Source organism: Mugil cephalus, chromosome 3 (assembly GCF_022458985.1).
Source record: "Mugil cephalus isolate CIBA_MC_2020 chromosome 3, CIBA_Mcephalus_1.1, whole genome shotgun sequence".
Lineage (NCBI taxonomy): Eukaryota > Metazoa > Chordata > Actinopteri > Mugiliformes > Mugilidae > Mugil > Mugil cephalus.
In genome coordinates this window covers 6,106,300-6,121,808 of record NC_061772.1, presented here as the reverse complement: position 1 = coordinate 6,121,808, position 15,509 = coordinate 6,106,300, and the positions used below count along the sequence as shown (strand labels likewise).

General features: G+C 40.5%; 1 protein-coding gene across 2 annotated transcripts in view; it reads right to left on the bottom strand.

Annotated features, from left to right (window-relative positions):
* The window catches only part of dennd2b (DENN domain containing 2B), a 42,778-nt gene that overhangs the window by 26,429 nt on the left and 840 nt on the right, over positions 1 to 15,509 (bottom strand). Inside the window, exons 1-2 of one of the 2 annotated variants that reach the window (XM_047580695.1) lie at positions 11,472 to 11,649; positions 2,961 to 3,059 (exon numbers count right to left, since the gene is read on the bottom strand). In XM_047580695.1, the coding sequence (XP_047436651.1) occupies positions 2,961 to 3,034 (74 nt within the window). In that variant the 5' untranslated portion in view covers positions 3,035 to 3,059; positions 11,472 to 11,649. Of the gene's footprint in view, positions 1 to 2,960; positions 3,060 to 11,471; positions 11,650 to 15,509 lie in introns of those variants that run through there. The other variant, XM_047580696.1, reaches the window with a different exon arrangement.

Sequence of the window (15,509 nt, the reverse complement as noted above, 5' to 3'; positions counted from 1 at the left end):
ACACATTTTGGAAAAGCTGTGCTTTGAGTCTCATCAGTGAATATTTATGAGCAGTGTGTCGACCTTTAATGTGTTGCACACATATTATTTTTTTAATTAATATACAGTTGCAATACAATGCGGTTGTCACTATTTAAAATGTTTATGACTGAAATGGTCAATCATTAGATGTAGCTGGTGTCCAAAAAAAAGTTGTTAATAAATACATTAATAAACACATATATGTACAACTATGTTTCAGCCAATGAACTGAATGTTCTACTACAGCCAGTATGTACCATACATGCCAGTGATCACAGCCATAACGCAAATATTCAATGACAGGATCAAATGGAAGAACAATTACAAATACCTCTATACTGTCACTGAACTTACTGTCCAGCACTGCACAGTTAAAACCCACAAAGACTCACACAGACCACACGGTGAATAAAATCATTCCTGAGCATACGGTTGTTAATCAGCAGTCAGCATGTGCTGCAGCGTTTCAGAGGGGAGCTATTAGAATTTGTCTAACAAATTAAATCCCACTGCTTTCCTGGCAATCTCCGAACAAAACCTGTGCCAAGTAGAATGACTGAAGAATGTTTTAGTAGCAAACAGACCAAACTCAGCAATCGTGTTTCTGTGCTCACCAAAGTGACAACAGACAAGCAATGAAAGGACTACAAGAAAATATTAGCACGCCGCCATGTTGACTGCATTTGTGCTTTGTTCTGTATGTACTGTAGACACTTAATAACAGTGGTGTGACGCAACAAGGACAATTTAAAATTTAAAGTACTAAAGCAAACACTTCTATTGTACTTATACTTGAGTATTTTTGATTTAATGCTACTACTGCTCGAAATATTTCAGAAGGAAACATTATATTTTTTACTGCATTTATCCAACAGCTGTGTTTAGTTTTTAGTGGAGTTGGAATTTAAATCATGCTAATGTAAATAGGAATTGTTATACACTCAATTAAGTGACCTGACGGTTCATAAAATGAGTAAAATGAGCTCTACCTCAGTCAGACATGGTAATGAATCATTAATTACTTTTATAATATTAACTACATGTTACTGATAACACTTGCAGACTTTTAGTTAAATGAGATTTGTGTGAACATTTATTTAAGTAAAAAATCTTCTTCCACCTCTAAGAGTTACGTTATGTTATGAAGAGTCTTCTAAGATACTAGTTTGACCGCTAGCAAATTTTGTCATCTGCAAAAGTAAAGTAGGTGACTGAATAATATTCATTAGGACATGATGGCCTCATTTGGCTAGAATTACTCCTACAATATGAAGGACTCTCAATTAGACAGAAAACCAAATATTTTCTGCCTATTCAGGGCTTGGGGAACTTCAGGGGTTTTCAGTGGTCTGGATCCCGCTTGTAAAAATAAGCCCAGTTTAGTCAGCTTCAGCTGGTCCGACCACACATACAGTACTGTACAAAGAGCTGGATGCCAGTCACAACCTGGCCTCTGGGTTCCACTCAGGCTTGCAGGGCATGCTAACCACAAGCCACTTCCCGTTACTGACCAGGATGGAGAGAGGAGACGGCTCACAGAACCAGCACTTCCATTGCAGTTCAATCTGTACAAATGTATCATCTGTCACTTGTTCATTTGCAACTGATCCAGAACAAAACTGCAAAATTTGAACGATTCAGTAAATAAGACGAATGTGCATTTCTGGATATATAAAAAATGATCATGTCTTACAGTACATACACAAAAGATGGTTCTGTATTATTTTGGACCCCAGACCAAGAGTCGAGCCCAGATATTGCATTGCTGTATGTTGCCATGTGTGCCTCTTGAGGCTATGAAGTTGAATGCAGGTATAATTTGTCTAGGAAACTGATCCCTGCTTAATTTCTTACTTTGAGTGGGGAATACATTGTGTAGCACTATCCAACACAAATAAACCCTCTCCATCTGTTAAAACATGGAGCTGCAATGTATCTTTGCCTCATGTCTCATGAGCTCAGTTCAAGATTCTCTAGGAACAGGAGCCCACGGAGGCCACAAGCTGCTGACGCTCAACAATCCCAGTTCACTTAATTAAAACCTGTGCAGGTTAAATGCACAGTTGTCATGGGAGAGGAACAGTGACAGAGCTTTTTGAGTAAATGACATGGACTGGTTATCAAATATACACTATAGGGAATATTGTATTCCTCTGTAGTAAACATGCACATTGAACTGTAAATTATGTCATGAATTATGTCACAAAATTTGCATTTTGATTGATGTGGTTTGGCACCTCCAGTAGGCCTCAAGTACGCCACAAGCAATTACAGAAACCAACAGCCACAGGTCGCTTTATGTTCTGTTCTGCAGGAAATATTGTCTTTTGTGTGTGTTTACCAGTATTGCCTCACCAGCACGAGAAACAAGTGAAACCAGTCAAACAGTAGCATTTTTTTTTTTTTTTCAAACAGTAGCATTAACACATTAGAATACCAGTAGCAGCACCACCACACTGCCACCTTGGTCAGAATCAGTCATCACACTACATCTTTTGTTTTTTTTAACTATTTTCTGGATTCACTTGAGCTCGGTAAAAATGGACAGGCAGGTGAACTGAAAGAATGAAAACTCTAGATATCACACGACATTTGCAGTTTCCCCTTTTCCCAGCAGGACACTGTCAGCTCTCAACATGCTAACACAAGCTTCAGCTCAGTACTCACTATTCAGACGTGGATGGGGCCCTTATCCAGGAAACAGGATCATACTTGCAAAAGCTTTGGAACTCTAATCATGACTGACAATCATTTGTTGTTTTTCCCACGAGACAAAAAAAATAAATAAATAAATAATGAGACCATCATTGGTGAAGATAAATGAATTTTTTCTTATTAAAATGAAAAAGACTGAAGTATTTTGGACAGATCAACTGAAGCCTCATGAGAGGACTGAAGGTACACATCAGACAGTCCACCTTGTCCCAGGTGTCACTGACCTGTCAGGGATGTCCCGGGGAGCTTTACCCCCTCCTGCATGAGGCACAGCCTTCGAACTCTTGTTGGCAGTCATGTTTGTCTGCAAACCGCCTGCTCACCTGATGAACAAACACAAAGATGGGAAACATTTAACGGCTGTTGCATTACATCTGTTTCAGCAAATGGACAGATATCGCAATCAACGGATCTTCACACGATGTTGGGCTTGTCAGTGAGTATTATTAGGAAATTTATCAAATAAAGGAAACACAATATATCAAATACTGTCTTAACTATAATCCAGAGTCAGATCAAAAACCAGATAATCCAGATTCCTCTAAACCACAGCCAGAACCCAGGAACAAACATGCTCACAGAGTGAACTCATGACATTTGAATAAGCAGCACAGCTCTGCTTACTGCTTTATTTTAATGCGGGTCTATAGTATGAACGGGTGAAAACACGTTTCTATAACAGTAGATTTGTTACAGGGATTCCAGGACTTGATTGAAGATTACTATAAACCTCATATTAACTTCACTTGACACAAGTTCTCTCAAGTCTTAAGTCTTCTTGTATTAATCAATGACTTACACTGGAGTACAGGATGAACTATTGCACTAGACAACCTTTCATAAAGCAGGCTAATGAAAAGCATCCCCTTCACCACATCTGCTCTGTTGAATCTTCAGTGCAAACATGGCAGATGACTTTGAACAAACCAAGCATACCTCTGGCGTAGTTTGCTGCCTAGAAAATGTGCCTTTCAGCATCAGAAATATATCCCATAATAAACATTAAACAGTGACATCTAAATGGAAACGTTTAACATTTGTTTATTTATTGGGAGATGTCGTACAGAATACTGTACTTCTGAGGCCAACGCTGATATGTGGTTTGAGAATAACTACATACAGTGGATTCTGGGATATTTTATAGGACAAGAGACACATGTTTTTCCAGAGACCGCACTGAAAAAAATACAGTGGACACCATGAAAAATATCCATTCGTTTAAACAAGAAATTTCACATGGAATTTTCACTGGAAGCAATGAAGAATGTTACTGAAGACTGCAGAGGCCGCATTGCGGAGGCTGAACAAAGCATATCCACAGCAGAACACTACGTATATTCATAGAGAATAAGAACTGTGTCCACAACAAATGCTAAGTGGAGCTTTTTGTAAAGATGACGTAGTTATATAGGCAGATGTCTGTGCATAGAGGAGGTCAGGGCAGATGGATGGGACCAACCAAACGTTGTATTTTAAATGTTCCTAAATCCTGACCTTTCCTTAATCCAAACCAAGCTGTGACAAATGGGTCATATTAAGACAATAGGGACAAAGAGCGTACGTATAGTCTTGTCAGGACGCTTCTGTGACACAATTTGAAGGTGACACTGTGTCTATACTACCATGTACACATCTATGAATCATTGATTTCTTGTTACTTATCCGCTGACGTAGATATAATTGGGTAACAGTAGAATATTGTTGAGCATGTTACTTCTTCATTGTCATTCAATCGTTTTTATTTAATGCAACATCTCTTCTAAATACTACTAAAAGTTCACACAGTAAAGAAAAAACAGAAGCATCTTCAGAACGATAAGCCTTTCCTGGACTTGATCTCATATTAGATCAGCAGTTCAAATCTCCCTTCAAACTAGAGGCCAGTGCCCCAGCAAATGCAGCACTGACTCTTTCAAGAGGGCTCAAAGCAATTGTTCTGGTGCATAAGGAGGTCAAATGGAGATCCCTAGAGATCAGAGGTGGAGGATAGGAGGGTGTTTGGCAGCATGACTTGTTTACAGGAAGTTGTTGTATGAAGAAGCCAGCCAACCAGTAGTGGAGCTGATTCCTATAGAGACAGATGAGGAGAGAGAGGGAGCATTCCTGCTGTCAGCTATTTCCTGTAACTGTGGACGGTGCTAGGAGGACAAGGCATGCTTCATTATACTCAAACACAGAATGATGCTGTCTTGGCTTTGCAAGCAACTGAAAAAATTGACCATAATAAAGAGATGAATAGAAAAGATTGGCGTTCATGGGAGTAAGGAATGGACATGGAAACAGTAACCTTACGTAAATGGTAAAAGTTTCCTCAGATTTGTTCCAAATGCTCGGAGCATTAATTTCTATATATCCCAGCTCTGGCAAAAAACAATGACTACATTGAAGAAAAAAATGCAAACTGAGACCAACAACAGGTAGAACTTGAGATCTATCATCTTACTCAAAATTAAACAAAATGAACATGTCCTGCTCACATAAAATTCCGACACACTGGCAGCTGTGAACATTTTTACCACTGGTTCATACTTGATGAAGGACATGGTATTTTTGGAAGGATGAATGTTTCTCATTTTCATTTAACACCTTAAAGCAGAGCAAAAAGGAGTGAAAGGAGCGAAAGGAGTAAAATAAAGTCAGTACTATACGCTTTCGTCAATGTAATTAATGTGAGAGTAGTGATTATTTCGTGTTTTCATGCCATAGAAATGGGTCAGAGAGGCATAAGATGGACTTTGCAGTGTAAACACCAAGGCGTTAGCCAACTGACTTCCTGAGGTCTGATACCATCTCCCAACACAAAATCCCAGGCTGTAAACAACCACTTCTAAGAAAGCTCTAGAGTACCTTTAAAGTGCATTCAACCAGATTCAAGACAACATTTCTCTTGAGATTTCAGAGCCAAAGGCAAGCTAACAGTCAACAAGTGACGACACATACCGTGTCCAGGCCACTGACCCGTGCTAACAATGCTTAGTTTTTAACAGGACACATTCATATGGACACAGAGCCACATTAACCAGTCTGATATCTCGAAATTAAAGGTTCACTTTACATTTAGCTCTGTTTTCTGTCTCTTGCAACACATATCTGGGTCTCGAGTTTCCAAATGCTTTCCTTTGTTCTCCAACTATCCATAAACTGCGTCTGTCTGCTGAGCCGAAGCAGTGTGTGGGTTTTTCTAGAGGGGATGGCACAGCTGGAAACAGCTCTGATAACAATGGCGTGGCTGAATAAAAACATTAAAGTAACTGACTGCAAAACCTTAACCACAAATTAGACAGTAAAGAGCTCAGCACAGTGCTGCTAAGTCCGATATTAATTCTTCTGAGTGGCCCCCATTTGTTCGCTGGTCAGTATGGAATAATTACTCTGTGAAGGATCAAGTTTGGATTTTTTGTGTTTTTGAGTTCATGCAGAAGTCTGAACACACTGTTGATGACTTGCAATGAAAATACAGATTATGTGATCCATCGGGTCATGGGGAATTCACACTGGCAGCACATGATGCAAGTCGGGAAACCCTTAATCCTCTGTTCCTGGCCCTGCACACACTGGTGACGTGTGCGTGCATCAGATCTGGACAGGTTACACCACTTATCTGCTTTTCAACACATCCACACACTGGACTTTGGCTTGACTTCTTCTGCTGGTGCTTACAACTTGGACAGCAGGACATCCCGCCTTAGAGAGGTTTTAAAAGAGCTACTGCTTAATCTGGCAATTACTGCCAAAACTCCCAACTCGACACGGAGATGAAAAAATTTCTGGCTCTGACATCAAAAATAAATCCAAAAAGCCAAACTGTCGCTTTGTGACATTCAACACCATCATCTTAATTACCCTAAGGGTTTTTCCTGGTTTTGTCACGGTAATGTCCACAAGTACTAAGTAATTACAAGAGAGAGTGACGCACATTCTCCTCAGCAACAAGAACATGTTGATGAAATGGGACTATGACAGTGTCTCCATTAGGCTGTTTGGACTGGAATAAAAGAGCCCTTTGTGTTCAGTGTGTCCTTGAGAGGGAGAGATGGTTAAAAAGTAAGTCTTTTATCAGTGTGTGTGTGTGTGTGTGAAGGGTAGAGAGACTCCATTAGGTAAAATGTCTTTTAAAGAGTGTCTACACGTCCTTGGCCTTGTCACATTTGACAGATCTGCCCCCACATGCAGGAATGTTCTAATATTTGCCCGATCCATCAGACCGTGACCGCATTCAAAATATTAAAGAATGTATTGAGGGGATGAAAGAAAGAAAGCACAGAAGGCAGGGCAGAAACACCTGGACTCAAAGGGAAGAGCTTTATTCTCAATCAGCAAAAACTATACAAATATGCACACGCTCAGCACCTGGAACTTGCTGCTCAATTTGGAAGAGCACATCACGGCTTTATGTGATAAATCTACGTTTACATCACGAAGAAAACTTTTGTTGACCTCCTGCAACTTTCTTTATTTATTTATTTATTTTAAATCTCAAAATGTGGAGCAGCAGTAGACACAATCGCTTCCATAGAGAAGGCCTAGCACTGAAAGCCTCCTGTCTCCTGCTACTCGCCTTTTCTGATCCTCTATTTCTGCTGATCAGCAACCTGACTTCAAGGTCTTATAAAACCACCACAGAGCTCTCAGGCAGCCAAGAAGCAATGGGGAAAGGAAGAGCGAGGATTTCTGCAAATTCTCAACCCTTTCCAGACGTCACAACTTACTGGCAGGCATGAGAGCATGAGCCCACACACTGATCCACAGCATTGTTTCAATATCTGCAGAAAGACGTCTTTTGTTCCCGGTGGACAAAAAGAGACTTGAGCTGATTGAGTCGAATCATGTTAGCAGAGGAGTGAGGGAGCTGAGTGTAATATATAATATATTCTTCAGTTTCCATGTTTTTCTATTCGGCTAACTACAGGATAAACACAAATATTTGAAGTGAGGATGTGAGGCGTACAGACTTGTGTTTTATAGGCCAAACAAAGCGAAAAGAAAATCTTGAGTATATTCAGTATAGATGTATGTATGTATTCTGTTCATAATGTGGCTCTAGAGAGCAGTTTACGTCTCTGACAGACTCTATGTGTCTCTTTGTAAAATAAAACCACCAAGGTCAGCGCTACTGGCAGTTGCACATAGCCATACCTATATAATTACCCTACCACATGCTCTGCCATTCTGCTACTATATAGCTCCATTGACCAGGTGGAACCAATACTTGGAACCATTTTTTTTTTTTTTTTTTAGCAATTTGGGCCTTTTTTTTAGAGTAATCGTGGCATATTTTTCTTTGTGGAAAAGAGGAAAAACCCTTGTGTGTAACCTAGATATGAGCGTGGACAGCTGCAGAGGCAGGCATGTGGAAAACAGGCTTATATCCATCTGAGCGTATGGCAGGGGGCTACAATTTGTGTCACAGAGCCGACCTCTGACACAAAAGTCTTTGACTTTTCCAAGAATGTGTTTGCCACTGTCTTAAAGTCAGAGTCTACATAAACGAGAGCAAAGTTTAGTCCTACTAGCACCTGTGTGTTTGCACATTGTATCTACAGCTTCAAGCGGACTATTTAAAGATGATATTTGCCATTAAAACTCATATTAAAATCCAAAGATTCAATCCAGGTGCAATTTTTCAGGATGTGAGGTTTCCATGCTTTCACTAGAGTTTAAAAAAAAAGAAAAGAGGAAATTCACTTTAGACTGTCCTCTAGTCACCACTGGGGAATGTATTAAGATAACCGGAGATGATGTCATAAGAAACAAACCATCATGTGCAGTAAATAACAACTGAGATTAACAAATCAATTCTTTAGTTGTCTGTGTTCGGGGAAACTGCACATGCAAGTCATGTGCGCTGATTAATGACACTGTGAAAATCACACTCCATGACAAAGCCAGCGACAATTCATTACAGGTCATAGGCTGTCTACTTTATAAAGAGGCTTTGTAAATGCAGGGCCTGCTTCATTTATTCCGAGTATCAACAAGCTCTGACAAGTGTTTAGGAGCTGGAAATTCAACTGACAGTGTTTGGATCCCCTGCTCATATCTATAGTGAGCAATTTTAGATCAACTAACAGCCTGAGAAAATGAAGGCAGGACACCTCATGGCATGTCAGTGTTGCAGACATGTTGACGTTGCGTTCTGATGACATGGAATGCAAAATCCCACAAAATCTTTAAAACCCACTAAGCACACAGTCGACAGGGAGGTAATAAATTGTCCATAATGTTACATATAGAGCTTAAATGACACCACAGCTGCTTACTTATCATTATTTCACAGCAGATGTTGTAAGCTTAGACAGATGTTTCAGTGTAGTTATACAAGTGTTGAACATGCAACGGCGCAAGGACGTTTGCAGACTCCACCTCATGTCTTTCAGACAACTGGAGGGAAATTAACACCAGACCTTATTAGTCTTCTGTCATGTCAGAAGTGGAATGCTAGCGTTGCAGTCTGAAGACCAACTTCAAGCACTTCAGTACTTCCACCAGTGCGACCCTTCGTCTTTTAAGTAGGACTGCGACAACACAGCGGTGTAGTCGATGAGTCAGTCTGTAGGCTTTACAGGATCAAAACAACGACGCAGCATCCACATTTATCCGACTGTTGGTTGGTGTTCAGTGGCTGGGAGGCACTATTTGTTTCTATTGCAACAAAGACTCAAGAGAGCAGAAAATAATAACTAGTATATTACAGTAAGCAATTTGTTCCCATTAACATTGTACTCTGACTGGGATAAATAAAACAGATAAATAATAAAATTGCATTTCCAGTTACAATCAGCACAAGCCATTTAAATTAAATCATACTCAACACAGTCTACACTGATTGCTGACAGAGTACGGTACAAAACATGCTTACATCTACAATGAATAAAACATCTGCAATGGATTAGCAAGAGGTTATAGTTTATCTACTTCATGTTAAATATGTCATTATGAGACAATGTCTCTATAAAACAGAGGTTATGTTTTATTATATATCGGTAAGTTGACAAATAATCCTCAGTTTAAGAATTAACTGTTCATATTGGCCTACATCGCTAGGCTAAACTATTTGGTATTCTACCTGCTCACTTGGGAGAGATGCGCAAACAGAGATACATGTGTGAAATCAGGTGTGTGACTTTAAGCTATGTGAAACGGAGCGTGAACTGAAACTGTTAGAGCAGCCACAGGCCATAGCCAGGGCGCAGGTATCACCCCTTTTAAATAGACTGAAAGCCAATATCGACAGTAAATCTGTCATTTCTCACTATTTCACGTACAAGCGCATCAGCTCACATGCTCCCATTAAAGGCATCGGGATGTGGAAACAGATTTTCTCGTTTTCAAAAGAGATATTCTCTTAGCGGTTGATAACTTTAGTAGAGCTCGGGGGTAAGGTGGAGGCAGACCGTCTTGTGATTTGCACAATTTTTACTGGGAAATCTGTGAGGTTCCCTTAAGCAAGAAGAGCCCCTTCAGACATACAGGCAACAGTATCTGACTGTCAGAGGCTCCAGCATGCCAGCAGAACACAATAAAACTACCTTAAAGAAGCTGAGTGAACAAGAGTCCCTTAAAAAGCATCTGGTGACAGGCCATGCTCAGTCCTGTTAAAGTGAATGGAGAACAGAGAAGAACTTCCTCAATAGCTTTGTGTTGACAGTCCCGTCCAGCGACAGGGGAAGGTCATTGTTTGATCTGCACAATGGAGAGGGTGGATGGGGGGGAAACAGCGAGTCCCAGCCATAGGGTTTGCATTATAAGGAATGAGATACGATCATAAGGATTTAGTCTGTAATCTGTTAAGAAAACTCATATTCATGACACAAAAACATTCAAGACGGATACAAAGCTCCCTATATTTTAACTACAAAGACCTCGGCGAGAGTAGGCTTTTGGCAGTGTTGTTCTAAAAGTGTATGATTACATTAAGAATTAGACATATTAGGTCTGCCAAACTCCACATGTCATTTTTTTTTAACACAAGTAAGTACAAGAGGTCATAAAAAAAGCTCTTAAACATAAAAAAAAGTCATGGATCTGCACAGAAAAAGACAACTGTTGCAGAGAAAAAAAAAATCAAAGTAAACTTTAGCACTCTAACTGACACAAGTTACAGAACACTACACACGCAAATGAACACAATGTGCGTGTTTGTTTTGACTGCTAATTATTGCCACTTAAGATTACTACACGGGAACAGCACAGCACATAGCCTACCTGTAACCCACGCTATAACAAATAAAACTACACACTGGATAAAATGATAGATTACACAACATGTGTATCTTTTTTCTCTCCCCGGACAAGAAATCTTCCCAAAAGCCCAAACTACAACAGGAAAAGGACACAGCTCAGTTCAGAGTCGCTCTCCTTATCTGCTTTGACTTTTTGGATGTTTAAGCGATAATAACTTGGTCTAATTACAACCTTCAGAGTTACAGCTTGTATCCGCTGGGACACTCATTCAAAGGGTCAGCAGGAAAAAAAGAAAGAAAGACAGAAAGAGAGAAAGCGGTCCGGTGTTTTAGTTTACTGCACTTCATCGTCCAACATGCCGATGACCAAATATGGTCACATGGAGACGTTTTAACGCACCTTTACGCAGCTTTAAGGTTATTTTCAGCCTGTTGTTAGTGCGTCTAGCCGCTATGTTACAAGTTAAACTTCCTGCTGTAGCTCGTCAGTAACGGTTCGCAAAAAAAAGCAGGCGGCTTTTTTTTTCTTTCCCCCTTTTTTTTTTTTTTTACCTCTGAGTTTCTCCTCACGTCCATGGCTGCTGACATTTGGAGATTATAATCCCTTCGCGACGCGCAAATCTCGTTCGTCTACGCGTTGAAAAACTTTGGCTGGCTGTGCCGGATACCTGCCCTACTCAATAAAGTCCGACTCATGTCTTTCCAACCAGAACCGACAAAAAAAAAAAAAAAAAAAAACAGAAAGGAGAAAAGAAAAAAAGCCTCCCAGCCTCCCCTCTCCTCTCACAGCCTGCTGCAGAGTACAGAGGCAGGACTTGTTGGCATGGAAACGGGTTGTTTGCCCCCCACTTTTCTTGGGATTTGCCTCCCCTCCCCTCACCCTCACCCCGGCCCTCCCCAGTCAGGCATTCAGCCTCTGTCTCTTGTTTATTGTCAGGCTGCGTGGATGAATATTCAGGAGTTGCAGGCCGCTGATGGGATGAAACCACATTGGCCGCTTGTCAATGGGACAGCATCTAGACCCACACACACAAACATGTCCTTCATTTGTCAGGGATGAATGTGCAGCACTAACCAGGCTCTGAATCCACACCTACAAGTGCATTATTGTGTCTCAATTCGATTGTATTTACGTAGAGCCAAGAATAATACAAATTGCCTGAAGACCCGGCATGAAACCCCCAGAGCAGGTACTTTTTAGGGGGACGATGGCAAGAAAAACTCTCTTAACAGGAAGAAAACTTGAGAAGAACCCAGTTTATATGAAGGGACCCATCTGATAGAGACCGGACAGATAGAGACAGAAAGCAAATAGAAGACAGTAGCAGGGGGAACAAGATCATTTTACACATATCTGTGCAGTGTATATGTAGAATGATGAGTGATACAAGTACATGATATAGCTGATGATGCTACATGAAAGATAAATGAATAATAATGAATGAATATAATAATAAATGAATGAATATAAACAACGGCAGCATATTATTAGCACCAGACTGGCATCTGTGACTCCGTTTAAATGTGAAACGATTACTTAAAGTCAAGCAATTTTGCTGTTGTCTCTCCAAAAAGTAACATCTGAAGTATATATACACACATTTTAAGCAGTCAGAAGCACTCATTATGCAGTAAAATGGCCCCTGCCTGTTATTTAAGCAGCGCTTTTATAGCCGTGAAGCTAATTTTAACCTTTAACTAGGGTGAGACAATACGGTATTATAAGTTCATCGAATAAAAACATTCATAATGTGGTGTAGGCTGGGCCCTGGTGCTCCTGTGTTACTGGATGGAAGCAGCATTTTAATGTTGTGAAGCTAAATAAAGATGAGTTTGGCTTTTTTTTTTTTTTTTTTTTACCCAGTGCTGAGTAGTTGTGCCATATTTGATGACGCTATGGCTTGAAAGCCTTAACCTGAAACATGGCAATTAACTGCAGATAAGTCAATGGAAAGTGGCATGAAAGCCTCCCATCAAGTACTACTTTAGTGCCATGCTCTTAATACAACAAGCAGCAGCAAAATGGCTCATCAATTATAAATTATGGTACTATTATTTATAATGGCATTTCAGCATTGCACTTGGCTGACTGTTATGCAGTCAAATATAATAAACTGTTCAGGTGTAACAAGTTCCAGATAGGGGGAGCTGTGGGCTGTGGTTAGAGAACTGGACATACAACTGCAGGGTGATTGAATACCCTCTACATTTGTGGCTGAAATGCCCTTGAGCAAGGTACCTAAAGGTGGCTAAACTGCACTTCAGACTCTGCTCTTGTGGCTGCCCACCCACTACTATTTGTGTACGAATGGATTGGTTAAACGTAGAGAACAAAAGTTGTTTTTCATGTGTGTATATATATACTTGGCCAGTGAGGCTGATATCATTTCTATTTCCAGATAAAGGTGTCAGATGAGGTCAAATTTACAACTTGTACAACACGTGTAGTGCAGCAGAAGTACAATGTAACATTCACACAAGCCTAACTGCGGCAGTGATCTGCAGATGCACTCGAGCACCCTGAGATATCACTTGAGGGTGTGATTACTTGTGCAGCAAAGCCCTAACTTGGCAAGTGACACCAAACTGCACCCACCAGCGATGCCTCGTTTGCAAACAGAAGTGAAACCGGCTTGAAAACCGGAGGTGACAATTAAATAGGTCCCTTTGTGTTTCGCTAAATGTGCATATACATTAGACCACGGTCTATAGCTGAAGGAAGATCTAAGCTGGAGGCGATTAAAAAATATGGTTACATAATCTGTGTTTAAATCATTACTCCTGACAAATTAAACAGCGCCACTTTCCCTGTGCTGTGGCTCTTAAGCATTCCCCCGACCTCGAAACCATCGCTGACTGCGTTCCGCATACTCTAATTTAGACAGATTTCCTCAAGTACCTCAATTAAATTATACCAGACTGCATCACGAGAGAGCCACATGAATTCAAAACTTCTATGGTATGTTTCTCAGTGGTCAAGCGGTCACTACCCATTAAATGGTATCCAAAACATCACGTTTAGTTACAAACAAAACACGCCTGCATTGTACAGGGATACATGGATCATCTCAGAGAAGGAATTTCCTGTTAGGATACACAAACGATCTGCATTTGTATGGACCTGATCATCATTTAGTTGGAGCCCTTTTTACTCGATCCGGATGACAGTTAGAGCTTTGTTTCCTTGACAACTACAACTTGATGGAAACTGCACACTTAGTCAAGTTAATAACATAACACACAGTCTGTTTCGGTGCCTGCACATCTAAGACAACTAAACAAATGATTCTGATTTTTAAAAAAAATGTTTCCAGCCTATTGATGGAGAGAAATTCTTTTGCCATTAATTTTTAAACTGACTCTTGAAGCAGCACTCATCCATAATTCCAGCTCCTTTCAGTCTCTCGAGGTGTCTTATCCCACAGGCTCAGGAAGAGGGAGGAAGTCACAAAACCCAGACATCCGTCATCACAGTTTTGCAACATCAAGTCAGCAGGAAGCCAACAGAGAAGCTTTTCTCAGAGACCCAGTCGAAAATCTCGTAAAGACTGTCCTTCCTCAGGTCTGGTCTGACTGAGCACAAAAGACAGAGGCGCTCGCTGCTTTTTGTGGGACATTTTACCAGGACGTAACCTCAGTGTAAACTCGTGGAATTCATGGTTCCAATGATCGTATTGCCATCTGGACTTCTCATTAAAAGCCACATCCTCTTCTTGCATGACAAGGAAGCATCAAAGCACTGAGTCAGATACGTACATGGGATTCTTTCAGCCATGGAAGGACTATGCATTACACCAGCCACCAGACACTTTCAACACCGACCACAGAGCCATATCATTTTTTAACGTATCCTCTACACACCTGCTGAAGCCACAGTCATGGGAAAATATCATCTCATATAAACCTTGTCTGCAGAAGAGGGGCCACCTACACTCAAAAAATCATCTCTGGGGCTTTGTGTCAGCTTCCACACATTCCACAGGTTCAACAGGTTAGAAGAGGGAAAAAAGAAGAGCAGAAAAAAAAATTGACTGGACAATTATCTGCACCATTTTTCATAATAATATATTCGGAGCAACAAACAGCTTATCGGGTTTCAGAAGCAGACCCGAGGCAGCTCTTTACATCCAGGATTAAGTTGACGTGTCTTGTCAACACTCTAAGACCAAGCACCAGAGGAGAAGACACAACTTGTCGAGTTAAGAAGTCCTCTCCTTTTTAAAGATGAACTCATCAGCTGGAGGTGTCTTTTTTGATGGTATTTAACATTAAAAGAAGACACTTTAAATGTTTCTCTGCACCGCTCGCAAACTCTTGCTGCAGCTTGTACCTGGTTTTATGCAGAGAATAATGCCAAACAGTTCGATTATTTGCATTCTCGAGAGTTTACAGCTTCAGACACATTTCAGACCTGCTGTGCCTTTTGTGCTGCTACATGTCATATGTTTGTTTTATACAGGCTCACTGTTGCAGTACTTGCCCCGGGTAGAAAACTACTAGTACTAAATAATAGCGACCACTTTCGTGTACAAAAACACACGCAAAAGCAGAATTATTCCTTTATTGATCCCACATGAGGAATTTTTTTTT